The sequence below is a fragment of the Hemitrygon akajei genome, chromosome 14 (assembly GCF_048418815.1).
Source record: "Hemitrygon akajei chromosome 14, sHemAka1.3, whole genome shotgun sequence".
Lineage (NCBI taxonomy): Eukaryota > Metazoa > Chordata > Chondrichthyes > Myliobatiformes > Dasyatidae > Hemitrygon > Hemitrygon akajei.
This window is the reverse complement of record NC_133137.1, coordinates 56954367-56970381: the sequence shown is the minus strand read 5'-3', so window position 1 is coordinate 56970381 and position 16015 is coordinate 56954367. Positions and strand designations below refer to the sequence as shown.

Genomic DNA, 16015 nt, shown 5'->3' with positions numbered 1-16015 from the left:
GAAACCAGAATAAGGTGATAGTGGGAGGGGTAGGAGTACAGGCTGGCAGGTGATAGGACCTGATGAAGATTCTCTCCCCAAAACATTGACAGTGTTATTCCTCTCCATCGATGCTGCCTGACATGATGGATCTTCCAACTTTTTGTCTTTGTTGTTCTGCATTTACAGTATCAGCAGAATCTCTTGTGTTTATTAAAGTAATGGTTTTGGCCACTGGTACAGCACCAGATCCTTAGTGCTTTAATACAATACATTGCTGTAGCAGACAACGTATTGCTATTTTGATTATTAGAAGATAGCTGGCTTTTCACATACTCAAGAGAATGGGTAGAGAAATGGCAAATGGAATACAGTGTCAGAAAGTGTTGGTAGAAGAAATGAAAGGATTGACTGTTTTCTAAATGAAGAGAAAATACAAAAAAAAAAGCACAAAAGAACTCGGGAGTCCTTTGCAGGATTCCATGAAGGTTAACTTGCAGGTTAAGTCTGTGGTGTGGAAAGCCTGTGCGATTTTAGCATCCATTTCAAGAGGACTAGAATATAAAAGCAAGGATGTAATGTTGAGACTTCATAAAGCACTGGCGAGGCCTCGCTTAGAGAACTGTGAGCAGTTTTGGGCCCCTTATCTTAGAAAGGATATACTGAATCTGGAGAGAGTGCAAAGGAGTTTCATGAAAATGTTCCAGGATTGAATGGCTTGTCATATGAAGAGCGTTTGATGGCTTGGGCCTGTATTCACTAGAACTCAGAAGGATGAGGGGTGACCTTATTGTAACCTTTCGAATGATAGGGGTGATTTGCCATAGTGGTAATTACAGCTGGATCAGTAACCCAGACACCCAGTTATACATGGGCGACATGATTTCAAATCGCACCATGGCAGATGGTGAATTTGAATTCAATAAAAATATCTGATGACCATGGAACCATGTCGATTATCATAAAAGCCCATGTAGTTCACTAGTGCCCTTTAGGGGAGGAATCCTGCCATCCTTCATTGGCCTGGGCTATGTGTGACTCCAGACCCACAGCAATGTGGTTGACTCTTAAATACTCTGTGAAATGGCCTAGCAAGCCATTCAGTTGTATCCAACCACTAAAGAGAAAATAATAAGAAGTGAACCTGGACAGACAACCCGGCATCGACCTAGCCACTGGAAATGACAATGGCAAAACTAGCCCTGTGGACCCTGCAAAATCCTCCTTACTAGCATCTGGGGACTTGTGCCAAAGTTGGGAGAAGTGTCTCACAGACTAGTCAAGCAATAGACTGACATAGTTGTTCTGACAGAATCATACCTTGCAGTTAACATTACGGACTCCACCAACACCATTCCTGGATATGTACTGTCTCTTCAGCAGGGCAGGCCAGGCCAAGCAGAGGTGGTGGCACAATGGCATACACCAAGAGAGGGAGTTGCCCTGACAACATTGTCTCATGGCACCAGGATGTTGAGCAGCACTTGGAGGAGTTATTGAGTGTAGCTCTATCAACACGCAAGAAGCTTGGCACCATCCTGTACAAGGAAGCCCACTTGATTGGTACCCCTTCCATAAGCATCCAATCCCTCCACCATCAACAAACAGTTGCAGCAGTGTGTACTAGCTACAAGATGCACTACAACAACACACCAAGGTTCCCAAGGCAGCAACTTCCAGACCCATGACCACTACCATCTAGAAGGATGAGAACAGCAGATATCTGGGAACACCACCACTTGGAAATCCCCCTCCAAGTCACTCACCATCCTGACTTGGAAATATATTGCTGTTCCTTCATTGTCGCTGGGTCAAAATCATGGAATTCCCTCCCTAATAGCACTGTGGGTGTACCTACACCTCTGGGAATGCAGTGGTTCAAGAAGGCAGCTCATTACCACCTTCTCAAGGGCAATAAATAGGGATGGGCAATAAATGCTGGCTTAGCTGTCGATGCCCACATCCAGTAAATGAAATGGTGAAAGGCCTTGATAGAGTGGATGTGGAGGGAATGGGAAAGTCTACAACCAGAGGACATAGAATAGTGGTGTCCTTTTAGAATGGAAATGAGGAGGAATGTCTTCAGCCAAAGAGTGGTGAATCTGTGAAATTCTTTGCCACAGGCTGTTGTGGAGGCCAAGTATTTATGTATATTTAAGGCAGAGGTTGATGGATTCTTGATTGGTCCAGGCATGAGAAGGCAAGAGATTGAAGCTAAGAGGAAAATTGGATCAGCCATGATGAAATGGCAGAGCAGACTCAATGAACCAAATGACCTAATTCTGCTCCTATATCTTATGGTCTCATAACAGTGCTTCAAACTTGTCAATACATGGTTTTTCTGCGCTCTCAATAAATATCTCTGAACCAGCTCTGTGCTACTTTCTGTGAATACTTGCGGTGATTTTATCAGATAGTATATGTTGCTCTACTGACAGAAAATTGTGAATTAATCAATACTGCTGTAACTTCACAATATCAAGGTGCTGATGAATGCTTGAGGCATTCTCAATTGCCGGTAAAATGAGCTACTAATTTTAAAGTAATACTGTTTTCCAGATATTCCACTTCCTTTTTCACACCATAAAAATGGTGCCTGACACAAGTACTTGCTTTATTTCACAAAATAACAAGGAGTTGTGTCTCAAAATAAAGCAAAGGAAGCACGCAAGCCCCCCCCCCCCCCCCCAACAATTTATATAGCAGCACTAGTGAAAGTGTCCGGACCGATTGCTTCACTGACTGGTATGGGAATCCTTTATTGCCATTATGTAAAAAGTACCAGAATTAATTGTGGTTTGGTGCTGAGCGTAAAAACACAAGGACAATACCATAGCAGACAACACAATGGCAGCCAATAATTTAAGGGACAGTAGTGCAAACAACCATGAGTAACCAGCAAGTAGCACAAACATCAATAATAAAACTTAAAATCAATGTGAACATATGAACAGACTACATAATTACCAACCGAATAAGGAGAGCAGGAAAGGCCATTTTACAGATGTTGTACAGGGTATTACCCCTGAGATTTGTTGAGAAACTGGATAGCTACAGGAAAGGCACTTCGAAGAGGGCGTGTAGTTCTGGTGGTAATGGAATTGTAGTGGCTCCCTGATCAGTTTGATGAATAGGTGACTGCTAGGGTGGGTGGAGCCAGCAGCCATTTTTCCAACTCTTTTTCTCGCTTTGGTGAAGAGCAGGTCTTTTGATGCTGGTTGCTGATGGCCAATGATCCTCACCACTGAGTGGACCACTTGCTGCAATCTAACTTGGAGAGGGAGGAGGTGGTGGGAAACCAAACAGTGATGAAGGTTTTCACAACATTCTCACTGGTGGCTGTGGAAAAATTCATCAGGGTACGCCCTGACATGTTAAGTTTTCTAAGTTGGTGTAGGAAGACCAATCTTTGCTGGCCCTTCCTAGTAATGAGCATAATGTGCTTGTCCCACTTCAATGTGTTGGCAATGGTAGTCCCCAGAAAATGGAATGACTTAACCATAGACAGCCTGACCATTAATTTCCAAAGGGAGACAGGTAGGGGTTGTCGGCAGAAGCCAGTCCTCATTTACGCTGACATAATAGCATTAAGCTCCAAGTTGTTATGGGCACTCCATGCTGTCTGACGGTCTACTTTGATAGCAGGTCACATTATTATTAGAGATGAGCCCAACTAATCCTAATCTGAATGCAAGACCTACAAAGCATTGTGAGGACTGCAGAGAGGATAATTGGGGTCTCTCTTCCATACATCCGAGATATATCAGGAGGGTCTCGAGGCTCTCTTCCATCTGTCCCACAATCTCTTTGACTCCCTACCATCAGGCAAGACATAATATACCACTAGGACAAGGTAGAAACATAGAAAATAGGTGCAGGAGTAGGCCATTTGGCCCTTCGAGCCTGCACCGCCATTCAGTATGATCATGGCTGATCATCCAACTCAGAACCCTGTACCTGCTTTCTCTCCATACCCCCTGATCCCTTTAGCCACAAGGGTCATATCTAACTTCCTCTTAAATATAGCCAATGAACCGGCATCAACTGTTTCCTGTGGCAGAGAATTCCACAGATTCACCACTCTGTGTGAAGAAGTTTTTCCTCATCTCGGTCCTAAAAGGCTTCCCCTTTATCCTTAAACTGTGACCCCTCGTTCTGGACTTCCACAACATCGGAAACAATCTTCCTGCATCTAGCCTGTCCAATCCCTTTAGAATTTTGTATGTTTCAATAAGATCCCCCCTCAATCTTCTAAATTCCAGTGAGTATAAGCCTAGTCAATCCAGTTTTTCTTCATATGAAAGTCCTGGAATCAATCTGGTGAACCTTCTTTGTACTCCCTCTATGGCAAGAATGTCTTTCCTCAGATTAGGGGACCAAAACTGCACACAATATTCTAGGTGCGGTCTCACCAAGGCCTTGAACAACTGCAGTAGAACCTCCCTGCTCCTGTACTCAAATCCTTTTGCTATGAATGCCAACATACCATTTGCCTTTTTCACCGCCTGCTGTACCTGCATGCCCACCTTCAATGACTGGTGTACAATGACACCCAGGTCTGCTAGGATGGGAACCAGCTTCTTCCTCCAGGCTGTGAGACTGCTGAACGCCCTGTCAACACCGAGGTCTCATCACTTAGGAAGCATCAGTAGCTGCCATACTGTTTACTTTTTGACTTGTATTGTAAATGCACCTCATGCCAAATGCTAATCTTATGGAATATATTTTTTTATTTGTTAAATATTTGTGGTAACATTACTTTATGTTGTGTATGAGTTGTATGAACTGTTGTTTACCTTAGTCATTTGGAGGTATGCATATATACGGTTGAATGACAATAAACTTGAACTTGAATAAGCAATTTTGGGAAAGTAGGAATATTAAAGCAATCTATATCCTTAAAAGTTAAATATAGTTGTGTTAGCTTAAATTTCCCAAGGACTAAAGTGCTGCGCTATTGTCAGAATCAGGTTTATTATCACCAGCATGTGTCGTGAAATTTGTTAACTTAGCAGCAGCAGTTCCATGAAGAAATTTAAAAAAAAAATCTAAGTATATGTATATTGAATAGATTAAAATAGTACAAAAACAGAAATAATACATGTATATTAAAAATGTGAGGTAGTGTTCATGGGTTCAATGTCCACTAGGGAATCAGATGGCAGAGCAGAAGAAGCTGTTCCTGAATCGCTGAGTGTGTGCCATCAGGCTTCTGTACCTCCTACATGATGGTAACTGTGAGAAAAGGGCATGCCCTGGTTGATGGGCTCCTTAATAATGGATGCTGGCTTTCTGAGACACCACTCCTAGAAGATTTCTTGGGTACTTTGTAGGCTAGTATCCAAGATGGAGCTGACAAAACTTACGACCCTCTGCAGCTTCTTGTCCTGTGCAGTAGCCTCCCCCCACTTCCATACAGTGATGCAGCCTGTCAGAATGCTTAATAATAAATTATTGTTAAGTGAAATGTATTTTTAATTGGATTCTGGAGTTTTAAATCTATGGTTGTAAATCAGTCTTGACTTTTCAAATCCTACACATTAATTTCTGTAATACAGTACTCGAACAAGAAAGACATAAGGCCATCTGGACAGATAGGTACCAGTGTTGAACAGTAGATGACAGTACAGTAACATAAATGCGACTGGCTAGATTTTGTGTTTTGGATCTGAACAATAAAATTTGGGGCTGTTATAAGGACAAATAAAACTGAAAACATAGAACTGAAATAAGTGTGTGTTGTACCAGCCAGAGCTGTGGGAACAGTGCATGGAGGGAACACTGCTATCTGTATCGCTCAAGGGAGATTTTTAAAAAACTTGCCTTCATTAATAGCTTCCAATTGGAGTATTAGATGCAGTTTTGGTTGCCTCTGTATAGTAAGGACATGATTGTTGTGGAGAGGGTGCAGAGTAGAGTCACCAGGATGTTGTCTTGAATGGATTGGGTTATAAAGAGTATTGATCGATTTTAGGTGTGTTTTCCTTACAGAAGTGGGAAAAGCGCGCATATACTCAGTGGCCACTTTATTCGGTACCTCCTTCCTCCTAATAAAGTGGTTCCTGAGTGTTTGTTCATGGACTTTTGCTGCTGTAGCTCATCCATGTCAAGGCTCAATGTGTTGTGTGTTCAGAGATGCTCTTCTGCACACTACTGCTGTGAGGCGTGGTTGCCTTCCTGTCAGTTTGAACCAGTCTGACCATTTCGCTCTGACTTCTCTCATTAATAAGGCATTTTCACTCACAGACCCGTCAACTGTTGATCCAGTTGATCTTGTAAGATCCCACAAGATCATTAGTTTCTGAGATACTCAAACTATGCTGTCTAGCACCAACAATCATTCCATCATTCCACAGTCAAATTTACTTAGATCACATTTCTTCCCTATTCTGATGTTCCCTATTCTCTGCTCCATCTAATAAGGTATGTAGTTGTAAACTTTTCCTCTTAGCAGAAGTCCCTATAACCAGAGATAAGGATAAAGAGGTTTAGAGATGATCACAGGCACAAGAAAGTCTGCAGATTTTTGAAATCCAAAGTAAGACACACAAAACACTGGAGGAACTCAGCAGCTCAGGCACCATATTTGGAAAAGAATAAGCAGTCAAGCACCACCGCCTGCAGGTTCTCCTCCAGGTAGTCTATCATTCTGGCTTGGGAATGTATCACTGGCGCTCCATCACTGAATGGAAAGCCTGGGAATCTTTGTCCAACAGTGTTAGGATATTGTAACTGATCAAGAAAACAGCTCACTGCTGCCTTCCCAAGAGCAGTTGGTGATAGACAATAAATGCTGTCCTTGCTGATTACTTCAGAGCTCAGTACTGAATGAAAGCATTTTTGCTTGCTTGCTTCAATATATTCATGTAGTTTTTAAATACCTCTCTCTGCGTGGTATTTGGAGCCTGCTTTACTCAATGTGATGCTTCTTGGTTGCGGAGGGAGGATGAGGGCTGCTCAGCTCATTCTGCCCTTTGGGGGAGTGATCTAGACCAGGACTGGGTTGGGTAGTCCAGTCAGTGGGCTGAATTCAGGATGATCTGGCCAAGTGCTCCCACGCAGGAGGGACAGCGTAGCGAGCAGTATGAGGTTGGCTAGAATTAGAGAGGAGTGAAGATTTGTAACAACTGCCCGAGGATGTTGCTTTGGGAACTGAATGATGCAGAGAATCAGGGTTAATGTAGCTATCCATCCCTGCACTAGGGCAGTGAAAAAGAAGGGCTGTAGCTGTGAATGAGGGAAAAAATACCTCCTGAGATCATGAATAAGCAATCCACGTAAATAAGGTAAGGGGTGAATCAAAGAATCATGGTCTAGTTAAGCAATCTGAATGCACAGGAGCTTACCAAGTGGCGGACACACAGCCCAGTACATCACAGGCACGTTCCTTCAGACCATCCATAGCATCTACATGAGGTGCTGCCTCAAGAAGGCAACAAGTATCATTAAAGATCCTCACAAATCCATTCTATGCCACCTTCTCACAGCTGCCATCAGGGAGGAGGTATGTAGCCAAAATCCTGCACCACCAAGGTCAAACATAGCTACTTCCCTTCAACCATTGGGTTCTTGAACCTGCACAACCCTATTCTCTCCAGAGCTAATGATTAGCTTTATTTGCCATATGTTTATCAAAACATACAGTGGAATGTGTTGCTTGCGTCAAATCAAATCAGCAAGTGTTTGTTTTGAACCCCCACACATGTCATCATGCTTCTGGTGTGCATGTCCACAACTCACTAACCTTAACCATGTGTTTTTTTTTGAAATGTGGGAGAAAATCCAGAGCATCCGGAGGACTCACACAGTTACATGGGAAAATGGACAAATTCCTTACAGACCGCGGTGGGAATCGAATCCCGATCTTACAGCTGCCACTGTAAAGCGCTGACTAAACACTATACCACCATGCCACACACAGTATAGCAGCACTGTTTCCAGTTCACTCCACAATGGACCTTTTTTCCTTCTAATTGTTTTTTTTTCTCTCTTGAACAAATTACACAACATTATACTTCTTGTGAATGTTGTGTATCTGAGGCTACGTGCCTGTGATGCTGCTGCAAATAAGTTCTTCATTGCACTTGACCAAATGACGGTATATTTGAGTTGAAGGAAGTATCAATGGCATTAAGTTGAACTGTCATCTACTGTGCAATGGAAAGTATTCCTAGGCACTATTGAAAAGCACAGGTATTCTACCCACCCACCTCACTCAACACCCTTGAAACTGTTTAAGTCGGCCAAGACTAATTGAGAGACCTTTCTACACTCAGATAATTTATATATATTTATTTATATAAATATAATTTGTACATATGTGTACATCTAACATTTCCCAAGATAATGGAAGTTTTGAAGTGCTGTAGGATCTTTTTGCATCCACCCAGACCTCACACATGGCCTTCTATTTAATATCTCAACCAAAAATAGAGCTGCAGTACAGGGCTTGCTCAATATATTCCAGCCAAGATTTTTATACTTGCAAGTATTAATTTTTCTCGACGTAATCTTGTGACAATTCATTAAAATGATCTATCTATGTGGCTTTAAGGAAGCAAACAGAAGATGTATCGATCCACATGCATCTTCTTGATCTCCCTTTTGCGCCTCTTCTCCCTGCCCTTCCCTTCGCTCTCCGACACTGGAAGTGAGCGGAGGCTAGAACATGGGGCATGAACCATAAATGGAGTGTGTATATCGTCTTCAAAAAGTGCTTGTATAATGCAAAAGAGATAATGCATGGTCATTTTAATGACCCAGTCACTGAATATGTTCAAAGTAGGAAGCAATAAACATTAAAGGTATTGAAGGATGTGGATTTGCTGTGGCAAAGAGGTGCTATGAAAGTGATTGGAATCTTGTCAAATAGGAGAGCAAGTGCAAGGAGCTAGATAGTATATTCTTGCTTTGGTTCCTCACGTCCTAATATCGTAGGGTTCCTGCGATTTGGTGTAATATTGTCTCACATTTGCAGCTTCCAGATGACAATAATATATACAGATTTGGTTTGATAATTTTCCTCCTAACATTACAAGCATGTTGATAAATTATTTCTCTGGGAATCTTTGATTGCTAACTTAAGGATCATGCACCCACTTGATATGCACAGTACCTTTTCTTTGAAAGCACATCTTGGATTGGATCATACTCCAGTCACTAGGGACCATGTGATGTGAAATTTCCCCTTGAAAATGGGCAAGAGGCATGTTGTGTTGCAGGAGGAATTTGAGTAGAATTGTTTTATTACACACATACCTTGCTCACAGTGAACAAGTAGTAGGAGATTCAGTGGTGATTTCCCAAAATAATTCTCATTAAGGTTTGTTGACAAAAAAAATCTCCTAATATAGAAAGGAATGCAAGAATGATGGTGAGAACTCTTTCACAATGAGCCAAGAGACAACTTCCTATGGTACAAGTTGAGTCAAGTAATCTGAGAAATTTTGTACATTTCACTATTTTTATTCTTTCAGGAATCATAAGCGTCCCTGCAGTGTGCCTCGGAATTTTCTTTGGTGGTCTGGTGATGAAAAGGTTCAAAATGAATGTTGTTCAAGCTGTAAAGATGTGCATCGGCTGCAGTGTCTTGGGTTGGTTACTATCACTCACCTACTTTGGAATGGGCTGTGACAATTCTCGCGTGGCTGGTTTAACTGTCTCCTATGAAGGGTGAGTCCTGATTTACTGGACTACTTACAATTTTATTGTCTAATTTTACACAAAATGTTTTGCTGTAGATTTAGTCCACTCGGTTCAGTCCTGTGTGTTGGTCCATTCGTTTAGAATCCTTTCTGTTGTCAGGCACTTGTAACCATGCATGAGATCCCTCTTGCAGCATTCCTTCTCTAAGTAACTTTTCCAAGTTGGAAAATGATCCAAAAGTGCAGAAATGCTCAGGTTCAAGGTAGTATCAAGTGGGGGAAAGAAAAGATGTAGAACTCTTGCAACGCACACAGAATGCTGGTGGAATGCAACAGGCCAGGCAGCATCTATAGGAAGAAGTACAGTCGACATTTCGGGCTGAGACACTTCGTCAGGACTAACTGAAAGAAAAGATAGTAAGAGATTTGAAAGTGGGAGGGTTGAGGGAGATCTCAAATGATAGGAGAAGACAGGAAGGGGAGGAATGAAGCTAAGAGCTGTAAAGTTGATTGGCAAAAGGGATACAGAGCTGGAGAAGGGAGAGGATCATGGGATGGGAGGCCTAGGGAGAAAGAAAGGGGGAGGGGAGCACCAGAGGAAGATGGAGAGCAGGCAAGGCGTGATTGTGAGAGGGACAGAGAAGGGAAAAAGGGGGAATTAATTAATAAGGGATGGGGTAAGAAGGGAAGGAGATTCTTTTCATGTTCCTGACATCATCAAGCCTTTATGAGTGAGCAAGGTAACATCACTGCCTCATCTGCCACCAAGCCGCTGTGTACCTAGGATCCTACAGGGGAGCCAGTGATAGAGCAAATCAGTGTAGAGGGAGTGGATGTCTGCCATAGGCTCCAAGAATAAAATGTTTCTTGTTTACTCTTTGAATAGTGCCAAGTCACCTCTTCCTGTTTGATTTATTGAACCTTTGCATTGTTTCCTAGCAAGCCCCACATCTCCTTTGGCGGAGCTGGCCTGTACCAGGACTGTAACTTAGCATGTTCTTGCCCACGGACACAGTGGGAGCCCGTTTGTGCCGGAAATGGGATCACATATGTAACACCATGTCTCGCTGGGTGCAAGACATCTTCTGGAGTGGGGAAGAATACAGTAAGAGCTTTTCATTGTATTGTTGTGACTAACAACCCATCTTCAGAAATGCAAGTGAGTTCCAAAACAAAACATTAGGTTGGATAGGTTTGTTGATATTCACCCTTTGCAGGGTAACTTGTCCTAATTCCACTCAACTGCCTTTGTCCCAAATTCCCCCAACTCCTATTTTGCATCTAAATGTCCAGTTAAATCTTCAATATTAGCTTTTTTTCTTTCTGTGAGTGAGTTTTATATCATATCAATACTGCAGATGGGTGACATTGAGACTATAAGACATAAGAGCAGAAATAGGCCATTCTATCATGGCTGATATATTATCCACCTCAAAACCATTCTCCTGACTTTTTGACTCTTTATTTTTATATCTTTATTCTTTTAACCATGGCTTCTTATTATTGTCATCTTGTTTACTCCAAACCTATCTTCTTGCAGCTTTTGTGTTCTATACTCACCTTTTCCAACTTGGAATAGTTTTAGAATAGCTCAACTCATTTGTAATTTTCAATTATTTTTAAGCTGCACATGTCTTGCATCAGGTGCATATTTGGCTTTATACTTTGATAATACTTGTTGCACTTGTTTGACTTGCATACTTTAAATTCTAACTGAGGTTGAAATGAATGTTCCGTTCTGTCAACTGGCACAATTTGTGATGCGCATATTAAATTCCAGGTGTAGACATTGTGCCAGCATAACCTTTGATGCCCTGACTGGTCAAGTACCCATCAAGCTCTACTTTAAATAAACCCAAAGACTTGGCCTCCACTGCTGTCTGTGACAATGAATTCCACTCAATAATTTGCACTAGTTTTATTGAAAATGCCTCAGAGTGCTGAGGTAGTTGTGCTAATATTTTCATTTTTGTAATATTATTCATTGAATGAATAGTCTGCAGTAAGGTGTACAACAAAATGGCAATTGTTGATTGATAAACTATCTTTGAATATGAAAATTGATGCTTTGTATTAATCAATGGAAATGTAATCCAAAATTAATCAGGATGAGGAGACTGATGGCTATGTAAAGCAATTTGGTTATGTTCCCATCAGAAAGTGAACATGAGGCAGTGAGGTAGAGGATGGAGAAGTTCATTCTTCCAAAAATGTGAACTTGTTGAAGGACATAACAGGCTTGAGAGACCAAATGGCTTGTCTCTTCCTATGGGGGAGGCTACTGCTGCTAGCAATACAACCAAAGTTTTATAAGGCATTGGCATATTGCACTTGGAATATCTGGGCCCCTTATCTGAGAAAGCATCCACTGGCATTGGAGAGGAGCCAGAGGAGGTTCATGAGAATGATCCCGGGAATGAAAGGGTTAATGTATGAGGAATATTTGATGGCTTTGGGCTTCCACTTGCTGGAGTTTTGAAGAATAAGTGGGTTCTTCATTGAAACCTATCAAATGTTTAATGAGGAGATTAAGTGGATGTGGAGTGGATGTTTCCTATAGGAGGGAATTCTAGGACTGAACAGAAGGTCACCATTTAGAACAGAGATGAGGAGGAATTTCTTTAGCTAGAGCATGGTGAATCTGTGGAATTGTCACAGACAGCAGTGGAGGCCAAGTCTTTCGGTATACAGTCGGCCCTCCTTATCCACGGGGGATTGGTTCTGAGACCCCCCACGGATACCAAAAAACGTGGATGTTCAAGTCCCATATTTAACCTGAATCAGTATGGTGGTTTTTAGGACCCAGCGGAACCCCGGACTTTATTTAACATGTTCAGTGCGGTAGACATTAGGACCCGGCGCAGCTCTGAATCCGCGAATTTTCTGTTCACAAAAATGTTCACGATTGAAAATAAGGTGGAAGTAATAAAGCGTTTGGAAAGAGGTGAAACGCCATCGGTCATTGGAAAAGTGTTAAGCTACAGTCGGTCAACGATCAGAACAATTTTAATGGAGCATGCGAAAGGCCCTGCCCTGATGAAAGCTACAATTATTACTAAGCAACGCAGTGGTTTAATTATTGAAATACGTATGTTTCTTAAGTGTTTTATATGCATAGAAAGGTAAAATATGTACTATATACTAAGAAAAATTTTTGACTAAATGACGCTAAATAATACCGGATGTACCTGTTCCAACTTCAAATCCAACTTAAAGACGGACTCAGGAACGGAACTCATTCATAACCCAGGGACAGCCTGTACTTTTAAGTCATTTCTAGATTACTTATCATACCTAATACAATGTAAATGCTTTGTAAATAGTTGTTATACTGTTGTTTAGGGAATAATGACAAGAAAAAGTAGTCTGTACATGCTCAAACAACGAGTGCTGGAAGAGCACTTCCGGGTTTTCCTGATCTGCGGTTGGTTGAATCCGTGCATGCGGAATCTGCGGATAATGAGAGCCGACTGTATTTAAAGTAAAGGTTGACTAGTCAGGTCATCAAAGGTTATGGGGCTGGGCTTCAACATTGTCACAGCTGGCAGGGGCCATCACAATGTCTACACCTGGAATTTAATATGCGCATCACAAATTGTGCCAGCTGACAGAACGGAACATTCATTTCAACCTCAGTTAGAATTTAAAGTACGCAAGTCAAACAAGTGCAACAAGTATTATCAAAGTATAAAGCAAAATATGCACCTGATGCAAAACACGTGCATGTTAAAATTAATTAAAACTACTGTTACGATATGGCAACAATGAATATAGAATTGAGTCAGTTTTTTTTATAAACAAACATTTATTTAAACTCTGCTCAATAAAAATGAAAAGTAAACAAACGACTAACTTGACCAAAAGTTAACTGCTATACGGCAACTCAAACAGTTCTTAAAGCGATAAATGTGAACAGTTTGAAGTCCAAATGATGTATACAGTCAATTAGGAGAGACTTTCCTGAAGTAACGAATTCCTTGATGACGTAACGTTACTGCTGATCCCAGCCGAATTATGTCTTGCCCTGAAAGACTCACGATGAAGGGGAAAAAAACGGCTTGAAAGAACCGACATTTTCCCTGGTGAATAACACTGCGCCCAACCTTTCCTGCTCTTACAATGCAGGGGTTATCTCGGATGCAGGTTACTATTTCCTGAATGAAGATCCAATAAGGTCAATCTTGTATTAAACTGCCAATGACACCAACTTTACTCGATCCTTCGGGTTTCCGTACTTCGATAAATCTTCACTCTCCAATGCTTAGACTTTAACATTAAATCAAAGATACATCAAACATAACTGGCAGTGATTTTCAAAACTGCCGGAACAATGACAATGTACCTTATAGTAGAAATTAAAACTCCACTTTAAAACAAAACTGCGTCATGAAACCAAATACGCAGCATAACGGAGTAACGGATGACTCAAACGACGCCCCAACAAAAACTCCTGCGTCACAGCAGGCTTTTCCCGTTTTATACCTGTTGGAACAGGCCATCACACTGGCGGGAAAATTACATCACGTGACCTCACACTGGCAGGAAAATCACATCATGTGACCTCACACTGGTGGGAAAATACATTGCCCCACCATCACAAGACCACTACATCATGCTCACCAGATACTCAATTACATCATGGTCATAAGACAGTCACAAGATACCTACGGGGTATGTAACACTGCCAATGAGTTCAGCTATTCTGAAAAGGTCATGCAAGATGAAATCCAGCAGAGAAAACAAATAATTTTGAGAAACACATCACTAAAAGCTCAGATTCAAGTGGTCGCAGGTTTGGTTGATTGCAAGAATGTATTGGATATAAAATGGAGTTCTTATAAAGTCAGCAGCACGGAAAGTGAAGAGGAGGAGCCCATCCTATGTCATATCTATGTTAAATGCAGATATGATTGCTCCGTGATAGTGTGCACCGAACACATTCAGATTCACTCTCAAAGAACTGATATGGTTATGATTGCTCTGGAGAGGATGCAGACGAGATTCACCAGGATGCTGTATCGAATGGACTGTTTGTGAAAAGAGAGAGGAGATAGATTGGGTTTGTTTACTTTGGAGTGGAGAAGGTGGATCTCAGAGAGGAGTACAAAAAGGCATATACACTCAGTGGCCACTTTATGAAGTACCTTCTCTACCTAAGAAAATGGCCACAGAGTGTACGTTTGTGATCTTCTGCTGTGCTAACCCATTCACTTGAAGCTGTGCATTCAGATACACTCTTCTGCACACCACTGTCATAAGATGAGGATATTTGATTTATTGTCAGCTTGTACCAGTCTGGCCATATTCCTCTGACCTCTATCATTAACGAGGCATCTTCCCCCTCAGAACTGCCACTCCCTGGATGTATTTTTGTTTTTTTTACTCCATTCTCTGTAAACTCGAGACCATGTACACAAAAATCATTTTAGAAATATTCAAACTACCCCATCTGGCACCAACAATCATTCCACTGTCAAGATCACTTAGATCACATTTCTTTCCTATTCTGGTGTTTGGTCTGAACAACAACTGAATCTCTTGACCATGGCTGCATGCTTTTATGCATTGAGTTGCTGCCAAATGATTGGCTGGTTAGATGTTTGCATTAGTAAGTGTACAGGTGTACCTAGCCACTGAGTGTATGTTGGCACTGATAGCATTGTAATAAGGATGAGCTTATACTGAAACCACTGTATGTCTTCAAGAACAAATTTTTTCCTGAATTCTTTGTTGCAATAATTCTTCATCTTGCGCTTTGTAACTAATCTGGCAATTCTCAATAATGGGTTAACTCTAGACCTAGTGTAATGAAGTAATAGTTAATTAACACCTTTGCTCACATCATTTGACTCACTGTAAATAAAATCTGAAGAAATAAACTAGGCCATAATATTGGTGTTACCATTTTACAGCATTCTTGTGAACCCCACAACCCCGCCCCAATGAGTGGAAGTCAGCACAGAACAAAAATATTCTTGTATGTCTCCTTTGCTCTTTAATTCCATAGCATGGCTAGAAATGTTACAGTCCCTCATATCTGGCTGGAGTCTATATATTGTGGTTTGTCTCTTTATTTAGGAGTTCCACAACTGCAGCTGTATTTCAACTCTGATGGCCACAAATTCTTCAGCCCTTCTAGGACAATGCCCTAAACCAGTCGAATGTGAAAAATATTTCTTCTACTACATGGTATTTAATGTGCTGAGTGCTTTTAGTTTCTCCTTAGGCTCTGTTCCCGGATTCATGATCTTACTCAGGTAAAGGCTTACTTTTTATTGGACAGACTACATCTACACCCATGATTATAATAAATAAAGGCCACATGCAAAATGCTGGAGGAGCTCAGCAGGTCGGGCAGCATCTATGGAAGGAAATAAAGAGTTGACGTTTCG

General features: G+C 41.4%; 1 protein-coding gene across 3 annotated transcripts in view; it reads left to right on the top strand.

Annotated features, from left to right (window-relative positions):
• The window catches only part of slco1c1 (solute carrier organic anion transporter family, member 1C1), a 73424-nt gene that overhangs the window by 45665 nt on the left and 11744 nt on the right, over positions 1-16015 (top strand). For all 3 annotated transcript variants that reach the window (XM_073066131.1, XM_073066130.1, XM_073066132.1), the window contains 3 exons: positions 9456-9651; positions 10563-10728; positions 15702-15880. In XM_073066131.1, the coding sequence (XP_072922232.1) occupies positions 9456-9651; positions 10563-10728; positions 15702-15880 (541 nt within the window). The remainder of the gene's footprint in view (positions 1-9455; positions 9652-10562; positions 10729-15701; positions 15881-16015) is intronic.